This window comes from Morone saxatilis, unplaced genomic scaffold (assembly GCF_004916995.1).
Source record: "Morone saxatilis isolate NCDOM2014 unplaced genomic scaffold, NCSU_SB_2.0 Contig17, whole genome shotgun sequence".
Lineage (NCBI taxonomy): Eukaryota > Metazoa > Chordata > Actinopteri > Moronidae > Morone > Morone saxatilis.
Window position 1 is genome coordinate 16390303 of NW_023339729.1, and position 15669 is coordinate 16405971.

At 39.5% G+C, this 15669-nt stretch overlaps 1 protein-coding gene across 2 annotated transcripts in view; it reads right to left on the minus strand.

Moving 5' to 3' along the window:
- Positions 1–5666: 5666 nt before the first annotated feature.
- Positions 5667–15669, minus strand: part of spock3 (SPARC (osteonectin), cwcv and kazal like domains proteoglycan 3) — a 15790-nt gene continuing 5787 nt past the window's right edge. For both annotated transcript variants that reach the window (XM_035660463.1, XM_035660462.1), the window contains exons 3-11: positions 11493–11532; positions 9443–9551; positions 8606–8714; positions 8357–8465; positions 7957–8070; positions 7654–7875; positions 6868–6930; positions 6625–6762; positions 5667–6461 (exon numbers count right to left, since the gene is read on the minus strand). In XM_035660463.1, the coding sequence (XP_035516356.1) occupies positions 6304–6461; positions 6625–6762; positions 6868–6930; positions 7654–7875; positions 7957–8070; positions 8357–8465; positions 8606–8714; positions 9443–9551; positions 11493–11532 (1062 nt within the window). In that variant the 3' untranslated portion in view covers positions 5667–6303. The remainder of the gene's footprint in view (positions 6462–6624; positions 6763–6867; positions 6931–7653; positions 7876–7956; positions 8071–8356; positions 8466–8605; positions 8715–9442; positions 9552–11492; positions 11533–15669) is intronic.

A 15669-nucleotide genomic window follows, 5' to 3' on the forward strand; every position in this document is an offset into this window, starting at 1 on the left:
CATTGTTTAATCTTTTTGTCCACATACCGGTAATAGTAATTTTGTCCAGTCTATAAAACCCTGCAAAGAATAGAATAAATAAAATCATGACAAATAAAGTGTCTCTTCTGTAGCCACAGGTGTATTGCAGGCCACTTCTCTGAATTTCCACTAAGATATCAGAGCATGCTATTCTAGAAAGTATTGAATCCTGCCAATTATACATCCACCCACTTTGAGTCAGCAGAGGGCGGCAAAGGAATTGAACCACACTAATGTTATGCTTTCCAGTATACAATGTTATGTATGCACTAAACTGATGTTTTTGTTGAGTTTAGGATATTTTACTGATGTGTGTTGACAATAGCTACACGCCTTGTTCTTAAATTGCAGAATTAACTGACATAAAATATAAAAGGTGAGGTGCAGGTGGCATAGAAAAAAAGTTTTACAGTAATGTAATGAAACACATGGAAAGATTCACTTAAGATGCATCAGAATAAAAGTTTGCTAAATAAAAATTAATTAATTTCCAACTTCCAACACCAATAAGCTATAGCATTCTGACTACTGACAGCTGAAGTCATTATCTTGTTATCATGGCATCCTGGTCAGTGGGTGGGATATAGTTAAGCAGCAAGTGAACATTTTGTTCCTCCCTGTGTTAGAAGCAGGAAAAATGGGCAGCCGTGAGGATTTGGAACTTTGACCAAGGCGCCAAATTGTGAAGCTAGACGACTGGTCAGAGCATCTCCAAAACTGCAGCTCTTGTAGGGTGTTTCCGGTTTTCAGTTGTCAGTACCTATCAAAAGTAATCCAAGGAAGGAAAAGCAGTGAACTGGCATCAGAGTCATGGGGAATGAAGGCTGGCTGGTCCAACCCAACTGCATCACAGTTTGTTGCATATGGGGCTGCATCGGTGTACATGGAAGATTTAAAATTTTTAGATTAATTATGTGACATATTGTTATTTGTCCATTAGAGGCTTATCATACAATGTCATATGTCCATCTTAAAGATTTTCATCTGCCTACTATCCTCAAATAGTAGACTGTTACACAAAATAGGGCAACTTTGGTCCAAATGTTCAGTTGTGGGGTCTAACTTTAACCACCTGAGGGCAGCAAATCCTGTGAAATAAAAAACATTTCCATTGTGCCTCCACTGTACATATGATGCCCTTCAAAAATAATGAGAACAAAATTACATTTTAACTTCATACCAGGACTAACAAGTTTAGAGTTCTTTTAATCCATTTAAGGAAAATACATGGTCTGCCATTTTGATTTCTCATCACTTTTTGGATGTTATTTCATATTTCATGCTCTAATTTATATTTGATTTAGAAAAGAGGAAACCTCAGGGAAGTAGCTGGTACTTTCTGGGATACTGGGTGAAAATGTTTAAAACTGAGTTTATATGGATATGAAATGAAACCAATATCTATATATACAGCATATATTGTATATACTTGTATGTTATCTCCATGTACAAAGGCAATTATGCATTTTCTTACATGGTAAAAACATGTTAAACATATTCTGAGGTAAATATATACTGTAGTTTTTTTCTTCAAAATGTGAAATTTACAGGTAAATTATTGAAGTTACCCTGTAGATTAAAAATGTGTATGACCCCCACTGACTGACCCGCCATAAATCTGATTCCCCATGAGTGTATCCACAATCTACTGATGTATAGAGTACTGCCTCATCCCTTCCAGTTTCTCTTCAATCCAGCATTGACCAGACAAGAGTTAAGCCACTAAGCAGTTAGAGGTTATTGATGGGAAAGCTCTCTCGGCGCACTGCTGTCCGCCGCCATAAAACACAGGAATCCAGAGGAAAACAGCTCGATGGCTGCTAGTGAGTCACACCCAAGTGATTTCTGTAGTACTTACAGAACACTAACCATTCCTGGAAGCCTTTCATCATTGGATAGAAAGTCAGGAAAACATGTTTCTGCTGGAGGCCACTTCAACAGGAAGCAGCAAGATTGTTAGCCTGAATGGAAATGTTTTGTTTTAATGTTGTAATTCTGTCACTTGAATGATTATGATTGTGTTGGTTATCATAGTGAACAAAGCAAGCAGGCAGGCTCGAACATTTGTGAGTTAGTGGCTCGAGTTTGTTGACCCATATTAATCAGTTTTTGTTTCTTGTGAAAGCCACATGCTTAAAAACATATTTTACAAAATTTTGAAATAGACTGCTAGTACTGTATTTTGGACACTGTGAGATTTTCAAATTATATATTTTTTTTATTTGCAACATATTGTCAAATATCTGCAGGTGGATTATTGTAGCTTAGAATACATCTTATATAAATACGACATACCTGTACTTGAGCCCTTTTTCATATTTTATAACCATAACCCTAACCCTAACCCTCTCAAAATAGTATATATATAAAGTCTATATGTGCATTTTATTCATTTTATTCATTTTCTTTGCAGGATAGGTACTGTATATAATCCAATAGTGTTCTCAGCACAGGCAGCATATAAAATGCTCATTTGCTTCTTGACAGAAGCTCTAAAGCTCTGATTCAACTGGTAAATAGCTTACAACCTCTAAACCTGTTCTGTCCCACTCCTATATGGATGTCTATTGTTTGCGCTGACTCAGACGCAGTAACATGAGCCTGCTAAGCGCGTTTGCGTGTGCCAGAGAGTGTATTGACCAACAGTGACTTACCCATTACGGTGAGCCATACTGCATCCTCAGCAGCTTGCTCTGGATGCTCAGCTAAGGCCTTTTCAATGCTGCTTACATTTAGAACACAAACAAGACTTCAGTAATGAAAAGAGCTAATAATGCTGCTGTTGACATGCAAACAGAGAGTCAAGTTGTTCAAAAAGCAAATAGAAAGTAACAACAGATCATGATTATCATATAAATAAGAGGAAAAGAACACACCCATACAGGTGTTTAATTTAGTTTTCTCAAGCCACAGATGCACAGACAGTCATTATACCTCTCTAGTGTATTGTGTAGTAGGCCTGTGCTCTATGGTGGAAAAATGGCACTGACTTAATAACGACCCCATCTGTTGATGAAGATCATGTGATATGGTCAAAAGCTCAGAAATAGCAACTAAATGGATCCTGTCATTCCACATTCAACTGAGATGATTTTGCTGCTTCGATATACTTGTTGTGTTAATAGAAATATATTATGTTGAAGAAAACAAATGTCGTCATGCAGCGTGGAAGTGGAGTGGAAGTGATAAAAGAACCTGCGTCAGAGAGTGTTGCTTATTCAAGAAACCTGATTTCAGAAGATCATAAGTGCTTCCTGCAATTTGAGGCATTTCCCATCAGTGCTCAGTCATACTGTCTCCCCATACACTGGCAGATCACTTTTTATTGTTGGATGGTCTCCAACAACTGGCTCTGCTGTGTGGAAATTAGATGGTATCTTCACATTTCTATGGTCAGCACATAAAAGCAAAGGAAAAGTGAACATTTGATATTTACCCAGTGACTTCCGTATCTGGAGCTGCTGATGGGTCCCGTTGCCAACACACACGCACTGATTTATGCATTGTGTGAGTTCCTGCTGCCCGCTTACACTGGTGGGCTGTGTAAAAAAAAAAAAGTTGTACTCAGGCCGAAAAAAGGAAAACAAACGTTTCCAGGTCATTGGATGTGCCTTTTCCCTGTGCAAATTCATTTAGTGTATGTTTTGCTCTACATGTGTTTATGTGTGCTTGTATGGGCTGTGTGTATGCATGCATGGTGTGGGTGTGGCGGCAGCTCATAAAATATTCACCTTTTCTTCTCCTACATAATGCAGTAATGTTCCTGCACACAGAACTCATTGCCTATAAACAAGCAGTTTGTCACTCCTGCCCACCGTCCGCTTTCTCTTCTTTTAAACTGGCTGTAAATGGTGTGTGAATACTTCCAACTTCCACTTATGGCAGATGTGTCATTCGAACAGCTGTACACCTGTGAACTTGTGTTTTCTCAGTTCCCTCATATTCATTAAATTACACATCTTCAACTACTATAGCACAAAACATAGGCGACTTGTCTGTCTTTTCCTAAATATAAGCACGCAAACAGAGAACCGAGACAAAAACCACGGAACAGAAACTTGGTCACATGGAAACACGAGTTCATATACATTCATTCACATGTGTCCTCCAAGTAACACTCATGACTACACGGTCAAGCAAACATTGGTCAATATAGCTTTTATTTCAGCAAATCATACATACACTGTAAAAAATGCATCTGTATCATAACCTTAAAACACTATCAGAGCTGTGATGACAGTGTGTGATTGGTTGAGAGTGGCTACAGTGTCTGAGGTCATCAAAATGACTTGCATGTCATCACACTCATGAAACAGCACACTTTAAAACTGAAATGCTTTCCAGTTCGTAAAGTGAATTGAAATTCCAAGTTAAAAGGAATGAGGGGGAAAAAAAAACTATCGGACAGTTAGATGGCACTTTTCAGGTCTTAACGTGGAATTTCAACAGATGTTTTCATCAAAATGAAGCCTGACGGCAGATTAATAATTCAGAATTAACATAGGAGCTCAGCAAATCCCAGGTCTGCATAAAGAGTTACAGGACTTATCAAGAATACACAAATCTGGGATCAGTTTCAGTTTTCAACCCTGACAGATATACACTATAAGTAGTTATAGCAGATCGGGTACAAATCAAGCTTTTGAAACAAAGTAAAAGCAAAACACTGTAAAATGATCATCTTCTTTTATATAAAGCTGACTAAACCAAGGCTTCCCCTAACCAGTGTACTAATATATAAACCATTTTCAAATCCAGCAGAATCTAAGTGTTTTTATGCCTTAACTGTTAAATATATCTGTGCTTCTCTACATTCTAGCTATCCTATGTAATCAAATCAAAAGATCTGAAATATGGCCTATGTAACACCATCATAAGAGAGACCCAAAACACAAGCCATACCAAAACCCAAACAGTTTCCGAGCTTGACAGTAAAGCCGCTCTTACGCAGTGTCAAGACGAGTTTAAGTTAGTCCAGTAAGCATGCTTCTCCCACTATTCCCACCATCTGTCCTCACCCGTAAAAGGCACACCTTACCCTTTATCCCCTGCCAGACACTTTCAACAGGTCTGCATGACTCCGTGGTTTTATTACTGTGCAAGAGATTTATTGTTTTACACTGTGTGCTCAAATCACTTTAAATTCCAAGACTCAGATCTTGAAAAACATCAAGCTCTTAACACTTTCTTTGGAGTTGATGTTGTGACGTGAGCTGCTATGAGTTTTTCTTTGAGCTCACTGATGTATTAAAGGTAAGTAAACATTTTTTAATCACACAGACTTGTGGCTCAAGAAGTTTATAACTATAGTAAGCGTAGATTCATCTGTACATGCTTGAAGGAATTTTTCACCCTCAAGCCTCCGTGATATATATTTTGAGCTCCACAAAAGGTTTAGCCTCTGGTTCTACAGACTGAAACAACATCACGCAGTATTAGACATGCTATGGCAAATCTGTTTCATCTTCTGTATTCATCCAACAATGGATTAGAAAAATAGATAATAATATTTTCCCCCCAACACCACCGACCAAGCAGTAATTTGTCTTTCCTTGTTGCTGAGCCTTTGAGATGATTTGACTTGATTTGTGTCTCCGTGAAAACAGCTAGCATGTCGGTTCTGATTGTTATCCAACTCACACTGTTTTTTTTAGCCTTAATTCTCCTAATGAAGCATGTCTAACTCTTATCTTGTTTTTCCACACAGTTACAGTCACAGTTACAAATCAAGATCAAAAGAAACCTAAAGAGTGCAATATTCTCTTATCTACATCATCAACATCCCACCTATACACAGGAACATTTGATAAGGAGTAAAAGTGTTTGGGGGGGGGGTATGAGGATGAAGGAATGAAGGGGAAATCTCTTTAACATTGCGCCTCAGGCATCAACACACTCAGGCATCGGAGTGCTGCACATGGACAGGATACACTAGAAGACATGGACTGTCCAATGAAGGGAGAGGTCTTTGCACACGTGACCAAATCCAAAGCACTGGATTGGTTTGTTGATTAGTCCTTGTCAGGTTTTCTGTTTGGCTGACACACAAGTGAACAAGTGCCATTAACCAATCATATTTTATACTTAGAGAGGAAGAGAAATCATAAACGTTTGCCAGGAATATTGGTTTTTTTTTCTTACTAATGAACAAACAATACACAGAGAGTAGTCCATAGGCTGTTAGTACGATTAAGTATCTGCCTGGGGAGTCACCTAGAAACGTGCAGTTTGACCAAACAAACAGTTTTCTCTTTTTTCTTTTTTGTGTTTTCTTTTTCAAAATTACGACAGATATTCGTCGTTGTCGTCGTCATCATCCTCGTCCTCGTCGTCCTCGTCGTCCATCCCGGCCTGGTCGTTGAGGACAAAGGAATCTTCATCGTCATCAGTGAACAGCGAGTCTCCACTGCCGAGGTCTCCTGAAGACTCCAAAATCACGCCTAGAAACGGAGAATGAACCAAATCTTAAAATCAAAGGAATAGTTTTGGGAAATAGTTAGTCGGTAATGATGTGACAAGACTGACTATGACTATGGCTGCAAATCAACTCTTTGTTCTCTTACACAAACACAGACACATGACACTCCTCAGAGTTTTGCCTACCGCAGTTTGCTGGGCCATGGGTGCGTGAGCCGGCCACCTCGTTGCCATAGCGATCCGTGCACCAGCACTGGCCGCTGCTGCTGTGACACTGGTGAGACCTGTAGTAACCGTCCTCATCACAGGATGGCAGATACTGACCTACACATACAAGCCAAAACACACAGATGCACACAATGAAAAAGGGTAACACATTGTTTTTGTGTGTGTATTGCTTTTGTGTGCGTATTTGAGAGTGTGTCTCACCAAGCAGTTTCTTCCCCGCTTGCTTTTTGTTGATACTGGACAGCTCTGCTTTACAAGGGGAATCTGAAAAGAAGAGACAAGGGACTTTGGTGATAAACTGCATAAGTCTGCTTTTCTGGGAATGCATCTGTGAGAACTTCGCTTCCTTTGTGTACTTTTTGCTTCCGTAGTGATGTTTGTTATCCTGCTGTCTTTGCTTGTACGAGTGCGGCTGTGGAGACTCATCTTTTAAATACTTTACATAGTTTCTTTGTGTGTGCAAAAATATAATTTCTTCCTAGGTCTCATACCGTGGCATTTGTATTGTATTGTATTGTGTTGCAATTTTTTTACAGTAATGTATTTTGTACATGTCAATGAAGAATATGTCGTTGTGATTGAATGGAAAGTGTCTATTATTATTATTATTTTTGGAGAAGTTAGTTTATAAATTAAAGAAAAGTTATGCTTTATTACAGCTTGGGTCTTGCTGTTGTCGAGTTTTGGCCATCATTTCTATCAGCTATGATAACACTGTGCTCACCAAAGTAGCTACTGAGATTGGGGAACTAGTTACAAATGTGAAGGGGCAATTGTAAACAAGTCTGTGTCATTTTTTTAACCACTTTATTTAAACTGAAAGTGCACCCATAATGTTGATAATAATCACAGAAAAACGGTGTATGAGCCTCTAAGTGCCTCTAAGTGTAGTGGGTCAAAGTTAAATCAGAAAGTCAGTCTGTTTACAGTGGACACTTAAATAAAGTTGTTAATAAATTTGCGTATGAGTGCATGGAGATACCGTACCTGTGTACCTCTGGAAGCATGTGCACCACTCAGAGCTGGTTATAACATCGTCGGCATGTGTGTCGCAGGATTTGAAGAAAGCATCGGAGCAGGGCTCGTTCCTGTCCAGATAGAGGCTCTTGATCTCTGCCTCGTCCAGCTGGAGGTCAAAGTTTGTGTCCACCCGGGAGAACATCCAGCCCAGAGGGTCCTTACAAATGGGTGACGCCCCAACCTCAAACTCTGTAGGGAAAGGTTCAAAAATGAGTTCAGATGCAACCGGGTGCATGAAGAAATGATTTTCGTTAATGCCACGTGACTTACTGTTCTTCTCTGGCTTCTGGATCTTGACTCTCTTGTGGATGCCATTCTCATGCAGCACTCTGAACCAGTCTCTCAGACGGCTCACCACCTCCTTCAGCTCCAACTCACTGCACACTGAGGAACAATAACACTAATGATTAAGGATGATAAAGTGATGCTTTATTGTCTCCCTACTCTTCTGTACTCCCTTGTGGAGTAGAGAAGTTAGAGTCAGCAATAGCACAGCTCCCCTGAAACTTCAGTGTCATGCTAAAAGACACAAGGCTTCAGCGTGTCAAGAGGGGGCTTTTAACATGTGCTTGGACACCATGGAAGACTTTTTCATTCGGGGAGAATATACAGTTTCTTCTGCAAAGTATCCTAGCGTGCAGTGTGCAGTCATGTGTGCAGAACCTTGTACCTTTCTTCTCTGCAGAGATCTGTTCAGGCTGAGAGGGGCAAGGACACAAGCCAGGACACTTTACAGCGATCTTCTTTCCTGTGATGCACGCCTGGTAGTCTAACTTACACTGAGCGGAAGAGACAAAGACAGAAGGAGTGGGACAGAAGAAGGAAGTAAAATCAGGATGTGAGTTTCCTCAAGAGGAACTGTAACTCATGTGTACTCAAATGTCTCTATTAGGGTTGAGAGAGTGTGTGTGTGGAGTACCTTGGTGGAGTAGGTGTGGCCGTCAGTTCCACAAACAGGAGCGGGGTGGACCACAGGACAGGGTTTGCACTTTGACCCCGGACTCTGGTACAAACTGGGATCTTTAAAACTACAGAGGAGATTCAAAAGACTTATTTTCACACATACACTAACATTCTGACTAAATGCATATGAAAATGTTTCAAACAATGCATCATTTTGACATAGTCTCCATCACAATGCACTGTTTATCCTCCCTTACTCCAAGCATTTTGTATCCCTGATGTATTTTCTTGTTCATACATCAATTTCAGAATTGAGACAAGGATTAGGATTTATGTGCGATTATTTTCTGATTTGCTTACACTGTGTAGTGGTAATTGTGTTGTTGCTAAGAATGGGAAATGAGGTCAGTATGGCGTTACTGTCCTCTGTCCAGTCTGCAGTGTCCCAGACAGACACACACACACACACACACATACAAAGCCCATTCATATCACTTGGCAGGACTTTGTGTCCGTTGTAAGGTGGTGCCAACGCTGGGGTAATTGGACTAAAAAGTAATGTCACAAGAGAGCCGGGCAACCAGTAGACCAGCTGGAAGAATAGAAAAACAGCCACCCCTCCGGTGTTGTTGCTTATCATGCTGCATGAATAAGTGAGCGGGAAAAAAACACGAGGGAGGAGAGAAGAAATGGGAAATAAAAAGAGATTGGATTCGCTCTTAATCCACTGTTTCATTTCTGGATTTGTCACGGAAACATCTGAATGCAAATTTGAGGGACAGCTTTGAAATTTACGCCTGTTTGAAAGGGCAAGTGTATGTGTGCGTGTGTATGCCAGTGTGTGTGTCCTTACCTAACTCTCCTCTGGCTGACACAAGAGGCAGTCTTATAATCCTCAGCCACACACACCTTGTGGCGACTGCATTTGATCTTAAGACATGGGTCTTTGGCTGGATCAAGGCCTAAAAACACAAAACAGGGACAAAGATTTAGAACTCTTTTAAGTGTGCATGTGCATTGTATATGTGTGTGCAACCAAAACACAGCCTCTTTATTCAAAGAGCTTCCTAGAAAGACTAAGCCCATGAGCATTAACAGAGAGAAAATCTTCCAAGGTTACATTTTCCTTTTGTTCTTTGAAATCCTAGATCAATGATTCTGTGTTAAACCACGGACTTCATTTTAAATTTTACAGATCCAAGCTATGTGCATAGGTGTTTGAGGGCTGAGTGTGTGTGTAGGTGAGTGTGTGTGTGTGTGTGTTAAATCTCGCCACTGTCTCTTCGCTTACTGGCAATGTGTCTCTCATGCTGAACTCAAAGCCATAATACTGTTAAGTATCCTTACAGCTAAAAACAGATGGAACTGGTTACAGAGGCTATTTCTGACCTTATACCAGCCTGCACACAGTGCCAGTCACATGTGCACTCTTTCTGAGATCCTCAAACTGATCTGGTATCAGATCTCACAGCTGAGGGCCCTATCTGGCTTTTACGCTGAGAGCTGATTTTAGATCTGAATCTCAGGCTGACGGTGTGATCTTTGTTCGTAAAGACAAGCTAGCTGTTTCTGACCGCTTGTCAGCCTTCAGCGTGGCACCTATGCGCAGGATCTAAGGCCCTCGGCTGATCTCAGAACAGTTTGTTAATGACCTCTGCTCTAAAAGAACCTTACTGTAATCCCTGAGCAGCTTTGGCAGATTATCCTGCCTCCATCCTCCAACGCACTATCTAATGCTATTGTTTCCCTGACATGTCTGTGTGTGTGTGTTTGTGTGGATATACGTGTGTGAGTGTGTTTGAGGATACAGTGATAAGTGAGAGTGAATGTGTTCCCGGTGTGCCTGCATGTGTGTATAAGCTTATCGCTGTCTGTTAATACAATGGGGAATGAATGATGATCAAAGAAGATATAATCAACTAGTCGGTGTAGTGAAAAGAGTTGGAGATTGGAAATAACACACTATACACTCACCAGTAAGTAGTGTGAATGTTAAAATCAGTCTAACGAAGGTTTTCAGAAAAAACTACATGAGCTGATGGTCTAAGTTTTAGAGAATAGACTAAATTAAACTGAGAAATATATTTTTTGTAAGGGCGTAAACACCTATAATGATGCTGTAATGTTAGTTATTTTTACCAAGGTAAATGAGCTATTACTCCGGATTGTTGTTAGTTATAGCAGGATATTTCCAAACTAAATTTCCATAAATTCTGGTGTAAAGTTAGGGAAGGCACCCAAGAACAAGTGATTTGTTTTGTGGAGAGGAGAGTGTGACCATGTGGCCATCTGTAAAGCACTTTTTTTGCTAAACTCTTGAAGCAAAATGTCTCTTGAGCTCCTTGGATTGAGACACAGTACATTTTCACCATTACTTATATCCTTCAGTCTTCAATAAATATGGTTTGATACATATTTCAGTGACCCTGAATATATGTTATATTTGAGTTTTGATGTCATATTATGTTCCTATGCCATATTGTACCTCGTGAATAGTAGTGCAATTGCAACCAAATGTAGATGTCATGCACATAATAACTTTGAGTCATCCAGCACAATTTGATGACGTTTAATTGGTTGCGTTACAGTAACATAATACATTTATCTGGCCATAAACCGGTCGCAATAAATGTGACACCTTTATTTTTGTACAGGTTGTACAAGAGCCTAATACTCTAATACCTACTTAATATATTCTTACCTAATTTTCTGTAGGTATTGCTGCAGATACTCATCCATATGCAGATTAAGCATTTTAACTAAACATTTTCTATTAATAAACTACCACATTTAAAGATGTGTTCAGCTTCAGAGGAGGTATGAGTTCTCTTTGTCCTTTCTAGTGTTTTTTTTTGTTTCATCACAAAGTCAACAGCACTCGAGGCTCTCTTCCTCACACCCACCTTGATCGAATGGCTTGGATGGAGTCCATGTTCCAGGCTCCTGAAACAGGGTTAACCAATAAACAAAAATCATAAACAATATTGTTCACATGACATCAAGAGTAAATAATACATGACAGATACAAGATTATTAACCAGCCGTACAAACCTCCACTTCCTTTAGGAGAAAGCATTACAGAGAGAAAGAATGAGGAATTGATTTTGATTAGGTTTTTCTTTTTGAGTGGAAACTTTGTAAAATGAAATAAACTGATGGAATTCTGGGAACACAAACAGCAACACACCATCAAGTACAAGCACGTGGAGCATGCATTTATTTACCAAGGTAATGTTGATGTTATGACAGCAACTCCATGCTGTCATTTGCATAAAAAGGGGCCCGTGTGTCTTTGTGTGTGAGTGCGTGTGCTACTTATCACACTGTCCTTGTACATTCACCTGATTTGTTTATGTATGTGGCATACACACTTACAAGAGAGAGAATAACACATCAACTGAATAGGCTGAGCAATTGTCAAAGAAGTATTTTATTTTTTAGAGTTCATGTTGAGGTCATGAAAACGCAATATGAAGTGGAAATATTGACATTCAGTGAGGTAAAGTTGGGTTTAATGTCAGGCTTGTGTTTGAAAAAAATCCTTTTAGATTTAAATTACGAGCAGCCACTGTAAAGTTTGCATTGCCTTGCATACAGAAATACATAAATATACCCTTTTGGAACCTAATTTACTATAAGATGCATCTTATTGACTAGAGACTTTATTAAAATAAAAAAACTACGAATGTCACATTATGCACTATGGCTTTGACATTGCAGTTACAGTTTGGAGCTAAATCAAAAGCTAAATCATCACCACTCCGGGAAAATTCTGTGAGATTTCTTGGGAAAATGTGATACTTAGGAAGTTAGAAAGCCTACTGCATTGTCGACAATAGCAAATATGAATCATAGTGATTAAGAATAATATAATGTCCCACATAACAAAGTGATTTACTCTTTACCAAAATGGTTTACAAAACCTTCCTACATTTAGTCAAATGGTTCAATCTATTGCCTGTGGGTGTGTGTCAACACTCTAAATAAGGATTGCAGAGAGGTGAGTGATTTGCCTGCTTTTAATAGAAGGACAAGGAGACACACCCAAAGGGTGCTGGCTTATGATGCAAATGTAAAAGGAGCTTAAGAAATAGAGAGCTGTGTGTGTTCTCGTTCTCTGATCTCATTCGATAGTTTACTTTCAGTTCTGGTTTTAGCATTCTTATTCAGTCACAACGATAACCTGTTCTCATTCTCACATCTATCTCCTTTCTTGTTGTTTTTCAGCATACACACCACTAACACTCACTCACACAAACACACACACACATACACTTGTTTTTGCCACTCTTGGGAAGGCACTGAATTGACACTCATTCTCTGGAGACCTAACCTGACCATAACCATAACCACAGCATGCTTAACCCCAGCACGTACCCTAACATTGGTTAACCATGTGGTTATCACCTTATTAATGTGACTGTGTCAGTTGTTTTTTGTCCCCACAATCTGGATGTTGTACAATTACTAATTACTATTCCTTTACTAGTTTAATAGTGGATTATTATTATCACAATACAGTCTGAAACTGCACACACGTAGCTTTGGCCCCTAGTGATTTACTGTAACTCAACAAAATATTCTCTATCTAGCTCTCTTTGTTTCTCTCTCTCTCTGTGTATGTGTGTGTGTGTGTGTGACTCATTCAATTCTATATGCCAGAACAAATAGGAAGGGAGGGAAATAGAGGAGAGAAAAAAAAAACATTTTATCAGCATAAATCCCACAGTGCAGCGGAACAGAGTGTCTTATCCACCCAATTAAAGCCCCATGTTGTAGATTTGCACATTCTAATGTTGTGCAAATCTCAATAGGATATATCAAATTCAATTAAAGAGTGAAATTCACAACTGTTTTCCTTGGTGTACCATTCAATCATTCTATGGACACAATTACCTCTCACTCTTACATGTCGAGAGCAGATTGATTGCACTATTGTTATATATTCTGTGCGTATTGTACTGTATAACCATTAAAACGGTAATACAGTGACGGCTGCAGTAGTAATGGAGCTATGTTGACAGTACCAAGTTTGATGTTTTAGTACTTGCAGGGCAGGAAGTGAGTGTGGGAGTTTGGATAGGTAAAGGGGTGAATGGGTGTGTAAGTATTTTTATAAACATGCAGTACTACAGTGCACTATATTGTACTGTGCTGCTTCAGTTTGCCTTTGGTATAAATGTTGAAGCAAATGTCGCATTGTTTTAAGTGGGTTAAGTGCGTTCTCGCTTGACAAGTTAGAAACACACAATGTAAGAATGGTTCACTGACGGTTGAAATGTGGTTGCATAAATCATCTTCCTGTAGTATTTCTTTGCTGTTAATATTTCTTGAAGCAGCTAAAATACGTTTACACCTTGCACTTGTCAGCCAGGCTTGTTTGTGAGATGCAGTTTCCTGTGTCACCCGTGAAAGGAAATAGACACAATGACAGAGTTACTGACCTGCATTTCACAACACTGATGCATCCCAATGTAAATAACTCTGTTTTATTTTAGCAAATCAGTTCAATTGAATCTGCAGGATTTATATGCAATGCATAAGTGCTGTCAATGAACTGTTACACCTCTACGCTATCAAGCTGCCTCATTGGAAAGGTTGTACATTACCTTTACACAGTAATACAAACCTCAACTAGACTGAACTAGTTCTGTAAGTGTTACTGGTGGTCGGCATTGTGGACTGTGCAGCTTAATTTAGATATCCATGTGTCTGTATACAGTGCACGCATGTTCTGAACCCCTTTACTTTAACACAAGAGCCTAGTTATTTTTTAAAAACCACGGCTTTATATTCCTCCTTCTGTCTCACTTCCATGCACTCTCTAAGGTGAACAGGGTCAACTCTTCCTTTTTCTCAGCTCTAATTAATTTCTCCTTCTTGTCCTTCATCACTGTCCCCTTTCTGACCCTCTGCCTCTTCATAACCAAATCTTCATTAGTCATTATATCACTGCTCCCTCTCTACCTTCCACTTCTGTAAAGGTCTATGTTACAATAAGAGAAAAATTCAACAGTGGTTCTGTTCTGCTTCTTTTGTATATTTATGCACAGTACTTTAACATCTTAATTTAGAAAAAAAAAAAACACACATACTAAAAGCTTAGTCAAGATAAAGCCAAGTAGAGAGGTACTTTTGTTTCTGCTCAGGATGGTTCCCCTCTAGCACTGCAGACCATGAAGACTAAATAATGAGAACATTGCATTATGGGGGCCAGACCCTCTAGACCAGTCAAGACAACAAAAGTGCTTGCGGTCTGATTCCTTAATGGAGTCAACAGGCACACACACACACACATACACCGAAACACACACACACACATGCAGGTCCTCACACACACACACACACATAGACAGTTCTAAAAACAAACAAACTTATCACCACAACACTGGATGTAGTGCCAGAATCTGTCAGCACTACAAAACATCAAATAACTGCATGAATGCACTTCATTGCACATGCAACCAGCCACCCACTTTCCTAAAACCACAGAAAACCCAAAATTCAACAATAGGTCTAATGGTCTCCTGAGCGTGCGCTAAAAATAGCAACTTTTCAATTTATCTCTCCATCTCTTTCCACCTCTATTCCTCTCTCTCTCTCTCATCTCCCTTACAGTTATAACAGATTTTTTTATCCCTCTCGTGTACACAAATACAAACACAACAGTGTGTGCATTCGGCTCTGTTGGCTTACACCCTAATTTGCTAGTGTGGTTTTTATCTACACGTCTACAGAAATAAGTCCTTGTGAATATGTTGCTTCTGACAACCACTATCCTCACCTTTACTTCAGATTCTCACAGATCATCTCTGCCTATAGTGTCCTAATGGCTTCCTTACCTTTACTGGCTCCTTGCTGCCTTCCCTGAACTTCCAACAGTAGAAATATGTGCATTTTTTCACTGTACTGGCTCTGCTTGTCTTGCTCAAGCTTGTCGCATGTATGCACGCACAAACGCACACAAACACACACTGAGGTGCTTTGAAGTGGAAAAGGCCTCGAGCTCTGTACCTCCCCTACATCATTCACCCTCCATAACACAAACAACACAGGACGGACATCCACAGTAAAAAAAAA